The sequence below is a fragment of the Melospiza melodia genome, chromosome 29 (assembly GCF_035770615.1).
Source record: "Melospiza melodia melodia isolate bMelMel2 chromosome 29, bMelMel2.pri, whole genome shotgun sequence".
NCBI lineage: Eukaryota > Metazoa > Chordata > Aves > Passeriformes > Passerellidae > Melospiza > Melospiza melodia.
Genome location: NC_086222.1, coordinates 5760081 through 5778008, shown reverse-complemented (window position 1 = coordinate 5778008; position 17928 = coordinate 5760081). Strand labels below are relative to the sequence as shown.

The 17928-nt window shown below is 42.8% G+C and overlaps 1 protein-coding gene across 1 annotated transcript in view; it reads left to right on the top strand.

Moving 5' to 3' along the window:
- The window catches only part of PKNOX2 (PBX/knotted 1 homeobox 2), a 109115-nt gene extending 91610 nt beyond the window's left edge, over window positions 1-17505 (top strand). The window contains exons 8-14 of the mRNA XM_063178371.1: window positions 2410-2598; window positions 9186-9318; window positions 9395-9492; window positions 11760-11879; window positions 13595-13671; window positions 14955-15133; window positions 15935-17505. Of these exons, the coding sequence (XP_063034441.1) occupies window positions 2410-2598; window positions 9186-9318; window positions 9395-9492; window positions 11760-11879; window positions 13595-13671; window positions 14955-15133; window positions 15935-16182 (1044 nt within the window). The 3' untranslated portion in view covers window positions 16183-17505. The remainder of the gene's footprint in view (window positions 1-2409; window positions 2599-9185; window positions 9319-9394; window positions 9493-11759; window positions 11880-13594; window positions 13672-14954; window positions 15134-15934) is intronic.
- Window positions 17506-17928: the final 423 nt, after the last annotated feature.

Below are 17928 nucleotides of genomic sequence, written 5' to 3'. Positions count from 1 at the left end.
AGAAGCAAAATCAGGCAATTCATAGGCTCCTTTTTCCAAGTATTGCAGGTATCAAGGAGGGGATTTTGAATGGTGATATCACAAAGGGAAGAACTAGCAAAACTTATCTAGGTGCAAGAACTACTGTTTTTTAAAAAAAGCAAGAGAAGATTTGAACATGAAGTAAAATCCCACATGTTTGCACCCAACTTCAACTTGTGGTGAAGAGTTTTTTAACATCCTTAAAACAAGAGTGTGCAGAATGCCCTCCAAAAAATTTGAGGCCAGGCAAAGCCCCCCTTGTGCATATTGCTAAACTCATTTTGCAATAACTTGTAGTCAAGAACAGAAATTGCTCTGGGACAAGCAATCAAAAAAACCCAAACAACTCACAAGAACCCAATAACCCAAACAATGTTTGGGATTATTTCAGTTTTTGGACTAAACAAATGCTGAGGTGCACCAACAAACCCCCATTGCATTAAATTGCATAAAAATGGGTGTAAGGATCTATCAGGAGTAGAGAAATTGAGCCAGATGAAGGAAAAAGAATCTAAAATTTTGGGAAGGAAAAACCTATTTCTGTACATATCAAGATGAAACATCACCAGCAAATAGTCAGGGCAGGACATGTATCCACACTGGCTATTTTCAGGCTTTGTGTGGTTTTTAAAAAAAAGAAACCCACATCACACCAATCATGTTTTTTAGGCATATTCTGAAGCAACTCTTGCTGCCAAGGTGAAATTTGGCCTTGGGCAGTTGGGTTGATCCCACTGATGCCATGTATGACCTTACAGACTTGATACATTCATATTCATATATTTCTATATCTGTTGCTGTGTCTTTCTGTGTATCTATATCTCTGTTTATCCGGGTTTGCTTGGTTCTAGTACATAGCTGGGTGTATATTTTCCATCCAATGCCCAGAACTCCACCAAAAAAGGAGGAGCCATGCACCTCAGTGTGGGTAACCTGCATCAAGGCAGAGGAGATGGTTGATTTGATGCTGGAGAAGCACATTCCTCTCGTTGGGAGGGAATTTTGGGTTAAAAACTCTTGCAGTGCTCAAAACTCAACATTTCAGCCTGCTCTTGAGCTGTCACTTTTCCTCTATTTACATTGTCCTTATTTCGGTTGTTGTTATTTTTTGGGTTTTGTTTTTCCTTTTTTTTTTTTTAACACCACCCATTTGCCAGAAACTGGTGGTGATGGCACAGCAGGGCTAAAAAGGCCAGTGGCATTAGCTATCATTAGGATAAGAGTCATGCATTCCTCGCTGCCAAGATGCACATAATTAGAAATTAGAAAAAGGTCAGATCTCACCATTATCAACTCAATCAGCTGCCGAGTGCCACACAGTCAATTAATTCAGCATCTGTATTTTTTACAACCCCGCGCACGTACGCCGTCGGACTGTAACTCTTTATCCGGACAGATATACGACGCAGCGGAGCAGGGACATAAAATGAGACCCTAAGCAAATGAGCTGAGATAATTGAGAGATTTATTTTTTTACATATATGTGTCAGGTCTTCTTGCCTTTGCCCTTGAATATTGACTTTCATGGCCGGTGAGCCCTGGGAGGATGCGGAAATCCTGGGGACGACACCTCCACCTTGTGCTTTGCCTGTGTCAACTGCTGAGGAGGGAAAAAAAAAAGAAGGAAAAAAAAAGAAAAAAGCAAAAAAAGGAAGATAAATAAAAGGTTTTTCCAGCCTCAACCTATCATCCCTGTTGTTCACGAACCAAAAATTCACTTTCTCTGCCACTGGAGTTTGGCCCTGGATTTTTCAGGATGTTTCCCAACCATGGCAACTTGCAGTTTGTAAAGATGACCACTAAAATTTGCAAGTTAAAAACACTCTTTGAAATGCAAAGACGCTTTGTTACATAAAACCGGATTTATTGCCCCGGAGTGAATAGCTGAAATTTTATATATTATGCAAGATTTCAAACAGCGGCTGTAAAACTTAAGGTTTCAGCTCGGTGAGAGGAATGTTTTATGTGTAAATTTTTTAAGGTTTATGGGGTACGTTTTAATGAGGCCCAGGCTTTGCACCAGCAACAGCTCACGGCTGAGCTGCAGCCCCGTAATCTTGTTAGAAGAAGTGGCCTCCAGAGAATAACCAAACACTTTTCAACAACGAGGAGATTGGCTTGTACTCTTTTTTTGGGGCATGGGGAGCAATTCCCGTGAAGGCAGTGGTGAATTTGGTGAATTTTTTCTTCTTGGATCTCATCTGATTGATGGGCAAGGCAAAGGAATGCAGATATGCAGAGGGATGGGCTCTGGGATGGGTTTTGGGCAAGAATATTCATTACTTGTGTGCGTTGAGAAAGGAAATGAATTTAATTTTGCTGTAGGGGATCAGTTCTACGTTAGATTTTGGGGGAGAATCTTGATTTTACCTCTGTGCCCTTGTGCAGATGGTGAAGGCCATCCAGGTGCTGCGCATCCACCTCCTGGAGCTGGAGAAGGTCAATGAGTTGTGCAAGGACTTCTGCAACCGCTACATCACCTGCCTCAAAACCAAGATGCACAGTGACAACCTACTCAGGAACGACCTGGGGGGGCCCTACTCCCCCAACCCCTCCTCCATCAGCCTCCACCCCCAGGTAATGCCTTAAAATTCCTCTCCAATAACCATTGTTGCACTTGGGCCAGCAGCAGTTGCCAACAAGGTTTCAGACTTGCTCTACAAGAGCTGCTCCTGAAAAGTCATCAGTCCATCGCCAAGAATTAAAAAATAATCCTGTGCCTTGCTTGTGGAGTGTGCAATAAATGATGTTGTGGTGACTTTTTTCCCTTTATTTTAAATGTTTTAATGTCCTTTTTTGCATGTGTTGGCAGAGCTGCAACCCCAGTGTTTGTGGCTCTGCAAGAGACTCCTAAACTCTAATGCTGCAGCAATTAAATGTGAGGGCAAGGGAGCTGTGCAAGTGTGTGGGAATATAAATAAGAAAGTTGCATTTTTAAATGAAAAAATGCTAGTTGTTGGCAGGAAGGAGAGAAACATCAGGATTTTCTCTACTGTTTCTCTCTCACTTTTTGTTTTAAGGCAGCTCAAAGGATTTTTGGGTCTCAGATAACTCCTTCTGGCTTTGCTGCTCCTTTTTGTGTCGCAGCAGATCTTGCAGTTCTCCCCCAGCATGATCAACATTCCCTTTGCTTCTTCTTTTGCATAACTTGGATTTTAGCTGGGAGAAGAAGACAATTGGTGCCTCAAGGATAGTGGAAGAGTACAAGGAAATACCCGAGAGCTGCAGAAATGTCACCTGAAGTAGCCAAAAGAAGTTGAACCTTGGTGGCTTTTGGGGCAAAATAAGGGACTGTAACTCAATATTCAGAGAAGCTGCCCATGGTTGGGGTTTTCATGTGCATCTGCAGTGCAGGGAATACATCTTGGCTGCTTGCATCCCAAAAAACTTGATGCTAGATTGTGTTCCCCTACGGCATTTCCCTCTCTCAGGCTCTTGGTTTTTGGGGTAGAAAAATGCAATTTCGGGTTGCACAATCCCACCAGAAATAACTGCAGTGAACCCAAAATAACCTAGGCAGCTCCTGGAGCTCTCCCTAAAAAGGAGGGAGGTGCTGGGGCCTTCTCCAGGCTTTTGGGGCATTTTTAAGGTGGTGGAAAGGAAAAAAAAAAAACATTTTTAGCAGCTCAGCTCCAGGTGCTGCAGAGTTTGAAGCTCCCAACATGATGAGGGAAAAGCCCCCAGAAAAGTTCAGTTTCTTATTTAGGTTCCCTGAAAGCAGCAAACCACTTACTCATTGATCTAAGAAACCCCATCCTCACTCAATATTCTAATAATCTCTAGAAATAGACTTATTATCCCTTGGCTGCTTTATGGAAGCATTCCTTATGATCAAAATTAGCAAGACACTTGCATAAAAGAGAACAATAATTGCTCAACGAGCATCTCGTTTGTAATTTATTAGTTTCTATTATTGTGCATTGCCATGGCAACAGCTCACATCCCGGGTGATGAGAGAGATGTTAGATATGAGCCGACAAAGCTCCCGGTCCCAGCAAATGGAGATGCACGTTTTTTATCAGTAATTTTCATGAAAATAATAAGTGAGGGAGTTAATGAGATGGAAAGCCGTCCTGTGGCTATTGTGAATTTTTTTCCCCCCCTCCCTCCTTCCTTTTTTTTTTTTTTTTTTTAAGTGTTGATCTAATTAGAATGCATCGGTCAGGAAAAGTAATGAGGATTTAGTGTCTCACAAAGAGGTGGGGATCATATCAGAAAATTAGCACGAGTCTTTGGAAAATCATCAGGCCCATGGAGAGGTACCAAGAGCTTCTGATTCCTGGAAACCCAGAGCTGCTGCCATTTCCCTTCTGGGCCAGGCTTGAAAGTTGAGGAATTCAAGTGAGGATTTGGAGGCAGTTGTGAAATAAATGGGAACACACCCAGGAAAAACCCAACTGGAGGGGAAATGTTGGCTCAGCCCCTGAGGGATTTTCAGCAGGTGGAGCTGAAATATTCACAGAGATGGTTCACGATAGAGCCACCATCTCATCTGGTCATGGGATAAGGGTGACAGACCAGTGACAACACAAAGGCAAATATTTTCCAACTACACCATGCCAAGTGCTTGAGTGCTTCAACTCTTTGAGTCTACTTGAGTTTGCATGGATAAAGAAAGGTAGAAATGCTCCATATCCATCAGCTGAGTTTTAGAGGCTAAGGATGCTCCAGAGAGCTGAAAAATCATGAGATTGGTGTTTAAAAAATGGCAAGTGGGATCATTTCTCTAATTTTCAGCCTGTTGGTTTCATGCTGAGGGGACGTGCATAGGCCATTAATTCAGGATTTTAAGAAAATCTAAATAATGAAATGTAATTAGTATCAATGAAGGAGGTGTCCCAGCAAATAGGTTTTCTTAGGATTTGGAAAGAACATCAATCATTTTGTGTTGAGATACACCAAGTTTGTCATGAAAGTGAAATATTTCAGGTTTTGGATAAGTTTTTTACCACAGGACATGTTAAAAAAAAATATGGGCACACAATAACAAGGATATCAACCAAAACTGGGGAAACAATGCCTGGACCTGTGAAAATGTCATCTCAGGACAATCTGTTGGAATTCCCTGGTGTACCCAAAAAGGACGGTCCTTTGCCTGCTGCTATTTCTGCTCTCTAAGATGGAAAATGCAAGAATTTTTGGAGATGCAAAAAGCCTGAGATGATGGGGAGATGAGAGAACACTCAGACAAGGTGTTTTGGCTGCTGCTGAAATCTTCTCACGTTGCCAGGTCCACAGATGATTCCTGATGCGTGACAAGTTTGGGTGACAGGCTGGGTCTTTCCCATGTGATGAGTCTTCCCTGAACTTTCATAACCTTACAAAGATTTTTGTACCCTCTTTTCTCCATTGCTTCTTCATTTTGTGCTTTGCTTTGTCTTGTGATTGAGCTGTTGCCCCTTTGTCCTGCAAGTCCACCAAGCAATCAATTCCTCTTCTATTTTTGTTGGCTGCTTTTCACTTGGCTTCATTCTTCTACCTCAAGTCCTCATTGGGCCCTTTTTTAGCCCCCTCCCTTTATTTAGTGAGTATTTTTGAGCTGTTTCTGACCAGGATGGGAGAGGGGAGGTCCTTCTTCCATGGAAGAGGGAGGAAACCAATTTAAACCAATGTTTAATTTCAACTTTCCTTTGACGTCAAAGGAGCCCTCATTGTTCTCTACTTGCAAGAAAAAAACAGTTGCAAAACCAATCAGATTGGGAAGCACAGCACTGCCAGGGACATTTAAATGGAATCAAATTTTGGTTTTTTCAGCTCTTGTTTCAGATTGGCAGAGTTTGAATGGGCATTTTCAGGACAGCATTTCTTCTTCTCACATTAGTTCTCCACAGAATCAGAGGATGGTGTTGGAAGGGACCTTAAAGCCCATCTTGTTCCAACACCCTGCCAAGGGCAGGGACACCTTCCACTGGCCCAAGCTGCTGGTGGACAGTTGGTTTGGTGGGACTCAGTGCTGTTCTTCTCTTTACAGATCTTCATTTATCCAAAGTTTGCTCTGTGATCAGCCCTGCATTCCTCTTTATTTAAAGCCAATTTTTTTCTCATCGTCATGCACCCATCCATTCACAAAGTCCAAATTATCATACATGGCTTTGAGTTTGGCCACCTCTTTCTTGGCAAACCCATGGGTTTCTTTTTTTTTCCTCCAACTTATCCCAACTTCCCTCAGCACAAGTGATTTTCAGAGTTAGGATGAGACAGATTTTGCCACATGGTGTACCACCCAAAAATGAATGTCTGTGTCACAAAGCACAAGGGCAAGGACAGCAGCTCAAGTAGCACTGAATTTTAGCACTTTCTTACAATTTAGCACTTGGACATTTTCCTTATTGTAAGAAAGGGTTTTTTTTTTGTGTCATGTCCCAGATCTTTTTCTTCACTGACGTGACTTTTTAAGTGGGAGAATTCTTGTTTTTCTGTTGATCAGTGCTGAGATGTGGGTCTGCAGAGACACCTAGTGATGCATTTGTTTCCACGCTCCGATTTCAAAATTGCCAAAAGCATTTCAGCTTGAGGGTGGTGCAGCACCAGCACAGGGTGCCCAGAGCTGCTGTGGCTGCCCCTGGGTCCCTGGAATGTCCAAGGCCAGGCTGGACAGGGCTGGGAGCAGCCTGGGATGGTGGAAGGTGTCCCTGCCACGGCAGGAGGTGGAACAGGATGAGCTTTAAGGTCCCTTCCCACCCAAACCATTCTGTGATTCCATGAACTTCCTTGAGTCTCAAAATATAAAATATATAAGATATTTTCCACTGCAGAACAGAACAGCCTAACAGAATTTGGCTGACATTTGCAATCTGAGGCAATTGGTATGCAAAATATATTTTTTTAAATCTTCTTGGAGATATCTCTCTATATTTATTTGAAGGTGGAGCCTCCGCTTCCATTGGGTCACTTTGGTTTCACAATTCTGTTGCAGAAAGACCATTAATTCCTTTAATGACTCTTTCTAATAATTACCAATATTCTGCCCTTTTGGACACCAGTGAGATGGTGTTTTGGGAGAGTTTTCCTCTACCTCACAAAAACAATGGCAATTTTTATCATCACAAAATACTGTTGAAAATGGCTTTGACCATTCTATCTGGAAACAGCAGTTTCTTATTCCCATTTTCTGATATTCCAAATTGCTTTTACACAACACACTTCCAAAAATGGTGTTCTGGATGTCCTTCTTTAGGAAAAATCATGGAAAAACAAGGAAGGGGAGGAAAGCTAGAGGTCTTCAAGCTGCTCCAAACTTCTGGTTGCACCTGGCCACATCCAGCTGCTTTTTGGTGTTCTCCTGGGCCACTTTTGCTTTTTAATGAATATTTCCACTGTGTTTATCAGCTGGATCTTTTGCCAGGGCCAAATCCAAGAGTGTGCAGAAGAAACTGATTTTTACTCTCCATATCCTGAGAAATATTCATTTCTCAAACTGAAAACTACATCCCCCAGAAGACTGGAGGTGGGGAAGGAATACTAAAAAAAAAAAAAAATACAAGTATTTGACACTCATATTTGCATTTTTAAAATTAATTCAGCTGTGGTAAGGAATGTCTGGGAATCGAATGAAAAATTCACAGCAATTGCAGCAAAATTTGCAGATAAGAAAAACAGCAGAAGTAACTTGTGGCAGAGGAATTGGGTCCAACATTTTGGAATTGGCATCACAGGAGGGGAAAGTGCCATGAGGGGGTTTTAAAAGCAAAAGCCTGACATTTATTGAGAGTGATGGCACAGGCAAAGCAGTGGTGATTGGTGGGGGAAAGTTACATAATGTGATGGGGAGAAGGGGAAAAAAGGAGCAGACCTCAGGTTTTTCCCCCCAGCAATGGGAAACACACTGAAGGGGACACAGAGCACCCCAAATCCCCACGGGACAGCACAGCCAGGGCTGATGTGACATTGGTGCATTCAGAATCCATCTCTGGAGTTCTGTCACCTGGAGAAAGGGAGATGCAGCTTTCCCCACCCTGATCACATTTCCTGGGTTGGCTTTTCCAGTGTCACTGCACATCACTAATCCAGGGAAGTTCTCTTTCCTTAACCCAAATGATGGGATCCCTGAAGAAATGCATGAAAACCTAGGAAAAATGAATTAAAAGGTGAAAAAAATCCCTTTTGTTGATATTATGTTCAGCACTTGAGAACCAGCTGGCCACCAGGGAAATGATGCAGAATGGGAAAGTCAGTAGAAAAGGGACAAAAAAAAAAGAGTGCAGTTTTATTTCTATTCCAGTTGGGTGAATTAGAGAGATATAGTTATCTTTGGTTTGTTTTAAAATTATCATTTTATTAATATTACCAATGTTATTTGCAAAATCCTACCCGTGTGGAAGCTTGAAGTACATTGCCCCATATTCCCCCACAGCCTCAATTGTGACACTCCTCCCTTCCCAAAATGTCACATTAAATCCTCAAATAGTCATTTAAATATTAAAATAAATAATCAAATAATCATCCCATTTGGGGTCTTTTGGTGTTGCTCCAGAGATGGGCCTTAAAGTAAAATTACAGCTTTTGGCTCAAAAAATTGTCCATTTTTGCAAGAAATTAGCTTAAAGCTTCAAGGAGTGATTTCAGTGGGGTTATATTATTATTAACTTTATTATTTTACTCCAAGGTAAACTGTGCTGCTCACCCTGAATTTTAGCAAAGGTTGCATCATCCAGTCCCAGTCAAAGCACCAAAAAATGAGAAATGTTAAGAAAGAAAAAGAAAAAATAAATTCCTTTTGGTCCCTTGTGATCTTTTTTCCCCCTTTCATATTTTTTAATGGAAAATAGTAACTGCACAAAGAAAACTGCACAAAGGAAAAGGGAACTGCACAAAAGTTTGGTGAAGATGCTAAATGGGGGTTTGTACAGCATAAACACTTTATTTCCATCTTTTTTTTTTTGCAGTTGCAACAAACTGAAAAATCCTGTTTCCTGCCATTTTTCCCGTTGAAACACCAAAATTTAAAAAAAAAATAATATAGGGGGGGACAAAAAAATGAAACTTTCAGGCTGAAATGGATGTGTTTGGTGTTTTGTTTTGTGCAGGAGATACTGCAGAAAACAATTTCCTGCCATTTTTTCCGTTGAACCACCAAAATAAATAAAAAAAAAAATTAGGGGGTGGGGACAAAAAGCGAAACTTTGATGCTGCCATGGACGTGTTTGGTGTTTTGTTTTGTGCAGGAGATGCTGCAGAGCTCTCCAGCAGCGCTGCCGCCGGCCTCCAACCCCCCCGCGGGCATCGTGGTGCCCGCGGCCACTCTGCCCCCTGGCAACCTGGCCATGGGCACTGGCAGCAGCTCGCCCGCCGTGCCAGGTAGGCAGGGCAGGGGAGGTGTGGGCAGGGGGCACTTTGGGGGTTTGGGTGCCCCCACTCGTGTTTTTTGCCATAGGTGGAGCCTTGTACCAGCCCGTGACGATGGTGACGTCGCAGGGCCAGGTGCTCGCCCAGGCCATCACCCCTGGCGCCCTGCAGATCCCCAATGCCCAGGTAAGGCCTTGCCAGCTCCACTTTGGCACTGCAGCAGGCAGAACGCCCCCATTTCTCCATAAATTCAATCCTTGGAGTGTCTTAAATTTTTAATTAGCAAGAAACGTTGATTAAACCCATCTGCTAGGTGCCTTTGGGGTGCCGAACAAATTATTAGCCATGACCTAAGAAGTTATAACAGTACTTATGTTATTGTTATAAAATATTACAGCATATAATAATAATGTACATAATATTATTTAGTGCAATAAATAACAATATATACACAATATACAATAAACACACACATATATATATGTAACAATATCTGTTATTTGTAATGTGTGATAGAACTTGGTATTTTATTCTGTATGCTTTATTATATACTGTGCATTGTACATATTGCATATTCTATACTCTATATTAATAATTATATATAGGATAGGATGATTAGATAGATAGATAGATAGATAGATAGATAGATAGATAGATAGATAGATAGATAGAAAGAGATAGATAGATAGATAGATAGATAGATAGATAGATAGATAGATAGATAGATAGATAGATAGAAAGAGATAGATAGATAGATAGATAGATAGATAGATAGATAGATAGATAGATAGATAGATAGATATTATGGATGATATTGCTGATATTATTGCTGATATCTATCTATAAATCTATCTATCTATCTATCTATCTATCTATCTATCTATCTATCTATCTATCTATCTATCTATCTATCTATATATCTATATATATATTTATATATAGAGATATCTATATATATTATCTATATATCTATATCTATATCTATATCTATATCTATCTATCTATCTATCTTTATATATAGAGATATCTATATATATTGTCTATATATCTATATCTATATCTATTTTATTATTATTATTATTATTATTATTATTATTATTATTATTATTATTATTATTATTATTATTATTATTATTACTACTACTACTACTATTGCTGATATATTACAGATCTAGGATCACTGGCATTGCCTGTCCAGCACAGCCATCATGGCACTTGTGGGAAAGGCTCATTTTTAGGTCTTCCTTTCTGAATTTGGGGATATTTTTCAGCCATTTGCTCTGGTTTTATTCCTTTTTTCCCCCCCCTGACATTGCAATGAGTTATGCAATGATCCCTGCATTCTTGCAGTGAGACAATGATTTGAAGCAGGGCTGGAATGATTAGCATAGCTTGTCCATGAGCTCTTCCCAACCCCAGGAATTTGGGAAATAAAAATCCCTTCAATTTCTGTAACACTGCTTCCTGGGGGCAGAGCAGCAGAAATTCACCCCCATTATTCCTGAAATGCCCCATTTTAATTGCAGGAGCCTCTTATCAAACAATCAATAAAGAGCATTTTGAAAAGAGGTGGCACCTCCCTGGCAGTTTTTTGGGTTTTTTTTTTGTTTTTTTTTTTGCCTGTGCAATGCTTAAAAATTCTCTTTCTATAATATCTCTCCATTGCAGGTTTAAATCTTGCAGCAAAACCCTCTGTGGTGGGAAAAACATGTGCACAGGGAATATTGGGGCAGGGAGAGAGCCTGGACAAGCACCTTTGGATGCTCTTCCTGTGCCACTGGCATGATTTATTCAGCTGCAGCCCAGGGGAATCACAGGGACCTGCTGGCCTGATGTTTAATTCATCCAGGAGAAGTGTTTTGATGAAGACTTGGGGAAAAAAAATCCCTTTTTAACTCAAGTGCTTAGATTTCAGTTTGGTTCCTGAATCCTCATTAAAACTCCTCTTGCAGCAAGATGCTTCTTTTTCATTTCTGGGGGGCAAAAAAAGCAAATTTTGGCTCAATGGGCATGTCCCTCCTTGTGGTGGAAATCAGGGTGAGGAATATGGGTTTGCAAGGGGTTGGTGAGTGGCAGGGGTCTTTTTAATTTTAAATGGAGAAAAATAATCTTTTTATGAGGCTTGGGGTATTTTAATATACTTTTTCAGGTAAAAGTGTTTTCCTCCTAAAGCACACATTGAAATTGGTCATGGTGTCATCACTACACTCCCCAACAGTGCCATTACCCTTTGCAAAGCATTGACAAAAATGTTGAGATAAAAAATACAGATCCTGGGAGGAAATCTGCATTTATGCAGATTTAGTGGAGCAGGAAATGGGTTTTGGATGCCTCTATAAGTGCCAGGTTTTTTTCACTCATCCCACTCCCATTTTGGGTTGGTTCTGCTCATTTTTTGGGTTACCCATCACCATTTTCAAGCAATTCTCTCCCCATTCCTTTTGCCCTGACAGGTGAACCTGGATCTCACCTCCCTCCTTGATGGTGAGGACAAGAAGTCCAAGAACAAGCGGGGGGTCCTGCCCAAACACGCCACCAACATCATGCGCTCATGGCTCTTCCAGCATCTCATGGTGAGCACCTCAGCCACCAAAACACCCTGAAACGTGGGGAAAAAAGGACAAAAAGCCCAGAAATCCTCAAATCCAGGTGGTGGATTGTCTGAATGTGTGCTTGGAGGTGCAAAGTGATTTGTATTTTGGGAGTATTTTGGGAATTACCATTGTCACTGCAGGTGGGAAAAAATATTCCTTTAAGGCAAGAAGAAGCACACAAATCTAGAAGGGGACTCCTGAGACTTTTTGAAGATGGAGAATTGAGCATTTTTTTGCAGTTAACAGCTCCAAAATATCCTTTTCTAGCAAGCTGGAATGTGAGAGCTGCTCACAGGTAGGGTTGTAGCACATCAGCCGCCAGTCAAAACACAGAATTGCAAACTCACCCTGTTCTGGGGGATTGGAAGTGGAAGATGGAGGGAGCTTAGATGCAAACTGGATATTTTTGTGCATGAAGAGTTCTCTCTCATCAGCAGGGCTGGGAGAAGGGCAAAAAGCCAAAAATCCCATATTTTTTCCTGCATAATTCAGCCAAGAAATCACTTGGAAACTGAAACTGGTAGCAAAGTCTGGCTCTCCAGGAAGACAGAGTGGTGGGAGATCCCCGAGGCATCAGAAATGCAGAAGGTAACAGCTCCAAGAAGCAACTTGTGGAAAAATGAGCCAGGACATGAAGCAGCAGCAGCAGAACTTCCCAGCCTTTTTTTTAAAAGGAAAATTCTGGATTTTTTACAATGAGGACAAGAATGTTGCTGTGTCGTGCATCCCCTGTGTTTCTGGAGGGCACAACTGCAGATTTGCAGGCAGAAAAAGGATGTTAAAGACCAGAAACTGCAGAGCAATTTTCTGCCAAGTGCTAGGAGAACCCCATAGTTTAGGATTTCCAAAAGGGAATTGAAAAACTGAAAAAAATTCTTCTGCTGGATTCTTCTTCTTTGCTCACAGCCTGGTCCTTGTGGTCAGAAGAAATTTGGGCTTCCCTGTGAGATTTCTCCATCTGGTGTCAGAGATGATGTGGTTTTTAACCAAAAATTCTCATCATTTTACTGGAAGTTTTGGAGCACCAGCAGGAGGAAAGAATGCTGGAAATAATACACCAAAAATGGGATAGTTCTGCCCAAAAATGGTGATTTTTAACTACTGAGACCCCAGCAGGAAGTGAATCTTCAGTGTGCATTGACTTTGGGTGATGTTGTCAAGGAAATCACAGTTTTGGGGCTAACAGCTGAAAAATGGTAATGGTAATTGTCACTGGCTTGGGGCTCCAGAACATGGCTTTGATAATAATTTCATTTCTGGGGCTGGAAAAGAGCATTTTAGCACAGTTGGAAGGAGGTTGCTGAAGCTTTCAATGCTGCAGTTTCCCAGTGCAGATGTTTCAGGGTGTTTCATTGATGTCTCTGACAATAAAGCAGCAAAAAGCTCTTTTGAAGCACAAATTTCATGTTTACCAACAACCATCACTGGAAAATTGCTGGAGTTTAAAAAACCCCAAGAACATTTTCCTTCAAGGAAAGCATTTGATGGAAAGCCTTGGGAAAAACCCTAATTGCACCCAAGGAAATCTTGATGCTCTTGGATGCCACCCTTCAATTTTGCATTCAGCAAGTGCAAGAAGGCACCAAATTTAGGGTGGGGGGAAAAACAAGGCAGACTTTCATTATTTTTCACTCAGGGATGACATTTTGCATGCAGGGATGCAGTCTTGCTACCCCATCTCTCTTTTTTTCCAGCACCCCTACCCCACAGAGGATGAGAAGAGGCAAATTGCTGCCCAAACCAACCTGACCCTGTTGCAAGTCAACAACTGGTGAGCAGATACTGGTGGCCCACTCAGTCATTTTGCTGGCTTTAGGACCTTTTTCACCTGTTTTTTGTGCTGTATAATGCTTTTTTGGGGAGTAACTTGGGTGGTTAAGGCTGATTCTTGGGGTGTCCTGCACGGGGCGAGGAGCTGGACTCAATGATCCTGGTGAGTCCTTCCAACTCAGCCTATTCTGTGATTTTGTGACTCTGGGATTTCTGGGAGATGAGCTCAGTGGTATTTAGTGTCAGCCCTCCTTTGCAAGGTCTCAGTGCCCTCTCCTGGCAAATCCAATGTGCAGCATTCTCCCAGCTCAGCAGGAAAAACTAATGCAGAGCTGCAATGTGACTGTCTTGGTTTGGAAAGCCAGGAGTCTGCTGAGGAAGGCAGGACCCTCCCCTGAAATAGCGAATGTAAACCCTCCCCACCCCTGTGAATTGCTACAACTTGTAAATTAAGGGGCTCTCAGTCAACAAATATGGGAGCAGGAAATAACAGTTCTTTAATAGGGAAGAAAATAAAAGGATAAAATAAACAATGCAGTAAACTAGAACAACACTGACAGAGTCAGAACCCAACCTGACACCCTGTGGGTCAGGGTGTTGGCAGCAGCCCCATTGGAATTGTGGCTCAGCCCTCCTGCAGTGTCAGGGCTGGTTCTGCTGGAGCAGGGATCCTGGAGAAAGGTGCAGTCTCTGCCTCTGAAGGTCCAGGGGAAGAGGCAGCTGCTGTTCCTCTGGGGAATCCAGTGGAGAAGCCGTGCTGGTGTTCCAGAATCTCCAGATTATATCCGGGTAGGAATGCTTGGCTGGTGTTCTAGAATCTCCAGATTATATCCAGGCAGGAATGCTTGGCTGGTGTTCCAGAATCTCCAGATTATATCCAGGCAGGAATGCTTGGCTGGTGTTCCAGAATCTCCAGATTATATCCAGGCAGGAATCCTCGGCTCCTCCCTCTGGGCTCACATCTCCCAATGGGATGCTGTAGTTCTTATCAGCCATGCAGGGACATTCAATAGCTGTTATCAGCAGATGTTCCCTCCCGAGGGAGGTGTGATTGTGGTCACTCAAAGAGAGAGATAAGGCAAACTGCCCACTTGACAAAAGACAGCTGCCACACAGATGGTAATGGAATTCATCTTGCCTTGCAATCTGGGACAGTGGCACAGGCAAATAAACAAACTCCCACTGAGTTTGTTTGCAACCCACTGAGTTGCCATAGCGCTGTGTTGACTCGGTGTTGGTTTAACAGCTCTCACTCACTGCAGTGCTCTCTCTTTCCCATGGAAGGTTCATCAACGCCCGGCGGCGCATCCTGCAGCCCATGCTGGACGCCAGCAACCCGGACCCAGCCCCCAAAGCCAAGAAAATCAAATCCCAGCACCGGCCCACGCAGCGGTTCTGGCCCAACTCCATCGCCGCCGGCGTCCTGCAGCAGCAGGGGGGCAACGCAGGGACAAACCCCGATGGTAAGGACAAGCCCCAGAGTGGCCCCTGCCCTTCTAGGCCATGCATTAATTATGGACTTAATTGGTAATTTCCAGAGGCCTTTATTGAGCTGTGGGGAAACACAAGATGTTCTCGCAAGAAGGTTCTTCCAGTTGGCCACCGGGATGATGATCACCCACTGTGGGACATGGCCTGGGTCAGCTCCTGAGCAGCTGGGGAAGGGAGGGAGGGAGGGGAGAGGTGGAAAGGTGGAGATGAGAAGACAGATTGAGACAAAATTGGAAGAGAGAAGATGAAGAGAAGATAGATGATGAAAAGGAAGAGAAGAATAGAGAAGGTGATGATGATGAAGAGAGATAATGAGCCAATAACAGATGAGGACAATGAAGAGAGAAGATGAAGAGAAGATAGATGATGAAAAGGAAGAGAAGAATAGAGAAGATGATGGTGATGAAGAGAGATGATCAACAAAGAACAGATGAGGAAAATGAAAGGAGAAGATGAAGAGAAGGTGAAGAGAGCAGAAATGAACATACGCCAGACGAGATGAAGAGAAGGAAAGGTTGGACTTGAGAGACAATGAAGAGAAGATCTGCCCAACCAATCTGGGCATCTACTTGCTCAGAACTAAGCTTTCCTGTTATTTAACCATGCATTAGCTAAAAAAAATTAAAGATTGGACCTTGGGGAGTGACTGGGGTAGGTGGGACACCCCATGGGTGAAACTTTCCAAGCTTTTCATTTGAGTTATTCTTGGTTTATGCACTTTTGTCCTTTCTGTGTTAGCTGGGGAGTCCTTATTTCTGCACTTTTAATTCCAGGCTCGCTCAGCATGGACAACCTCCAGCCCCTGTCATCAGCCACTGCCACCATGGCCATGCAGCAGGCGATGCTGGCAGCCCACGATGACTCCCTGGATGGCACTGAGGAAGAGGAGGAGGATGAGGAGGACGAGGACGAGATGGAGGAGGAGGAGGAAGAGGAGGAAGAGCTGGAGGAAGAGCCTGGTGGCCTCCCAGCAGCACCTGGTGCTGACCTTGGTTTGGACCACAGTGACTCACTGGAATAGCTCCTCCTGCACCCTCCCAAATCACTGACAGCACCAGATACAAAATTCCCCCCGAAATGCAAAAAAAAAAAAAAATAAAGGCAAGAAGAGGAAATTAGTGAGAAAAAAGCAAACTGGCAGCGCTGGCAGAGGCCCTGACTGCCCCAGGAGCACAGGGACCACCATGGCAGCGCCCAGAAGTGGACACACGTTTACAAGGCACATATTGTGGCCAGATTAATCTTTTATTTCAGGTTTTGTTTTTGTTTTTCCCTTCATTTTTTGGTAAGCAAAAGCATTTTTAGGGAAAGTTGTTTTCCCCACGTGACGCTCGGATGCTGGTGGGCAGCGCTGGGTGGGCCACCGCGCCCATCCCTTGGATTTCCTGGTGCAAAGAAAAGCCAAACCAACCCCAGGACTTGATGCTTTTTGGATTTTTTTCCCCCAGAAAGGTCATTCACAGGCATAAATACTGGCATGGAGGGGGAAGAAAAATAATCAGCGAGTGCAAATTCTGCTACATCCAAGGAGGGTTTGGTGCTCGACTCGTGGGATTGCCCAAACCTCCCAACTTTGGCCCCAATGCTGAGGCTGCTTGGTGACTCTGGACACAGCTTTCTGGAAAATGGAGGAAATTCCTCCAAATCCTTTAATTTATGTGCTAAAACCTCTGCTGAATCTGGAAAAAAATCCAACTCACCCCATTCTCGTCTTTAAGGGCCGAGATTGGAGGCAGAGCTGGGGCAAAGGCTGCCGGAAGTAAAACTTTTCCAAAGGCATTTTGGCACAGAGATGGTTAAAAGTGGGGGGAAAATTGGTTTAAAAAAACTCAAGATTTCACCCAAAATTGAATGGTGATGTGCAAAACTCACCTGGGTGGAAGGAAACGAAGTATTGTTGCTTAAAAGATGATTTCTCCCTGGTATTGTCCCTCCACATGGAAAAATGGAGGAGCTTTAGCCCCATGGGGGAGGGCAACTGCCAAAAAACCCTGTATTTTGGGTTTTTTAATTTGAAATGCTAGCAAAAGGGTGGATTCGCCTTAAAATGTGGCATGGGAGGAAATGCAAAAGCAAACCAGGGCAAAAATAAAAGGAATTGTCTTCTGCAGGTTCCTGCTCTAAATGTGAGATTCTAGGAGAAGGATCATTTTCTTGGAGGCTTTTTGCCCATATTGTCCTTTTTTTTTTTCCTGGCTCTTGAAGAGTTCACAAAAGAACCTGAACAAGAGCTGGGATTAAAAGAACAAGTGATGCAATGGGCAGAAATGCCTATTTTTGGATACTGATCTGGCGTGAATGTAATCTGTAATTTCATAAAGGATTCATTGTAATTTAGTATTAATTCCTGGCCATTTATTATAAAGTGCTACAAGATGAGGGGTCGCACCTGTATTTTCTTGGCAGCTTCTTCCTTTGAGTGGAGAAGACCCAAAATGCAGGAATAACCCCCCAAAATGGGCAAAACTCCCCTCATGAAACTAATTTACCCCCCCAAATGGGTGGATGGACCCAAATTGGTAATTGAGTGATGTGGAGAAAATTGGATTTATACTTCCAAAACTGCTGGTCAAAAACCAAAAATGAAAATTTCCCCCCTCAAACAAGCTCCAATGGGATTTTGCCCACTAATGAATGATGAATACCCCAAACCAATGATACACACCCCAAAATGAGCTGTTCTCTCCAAAAATGTGTGATTCTCCCCAAGAAGCTCCCCCAAAGTGTTTCCAGACAACCCCAAAATGAGTGATGGTCTCCAAAAATG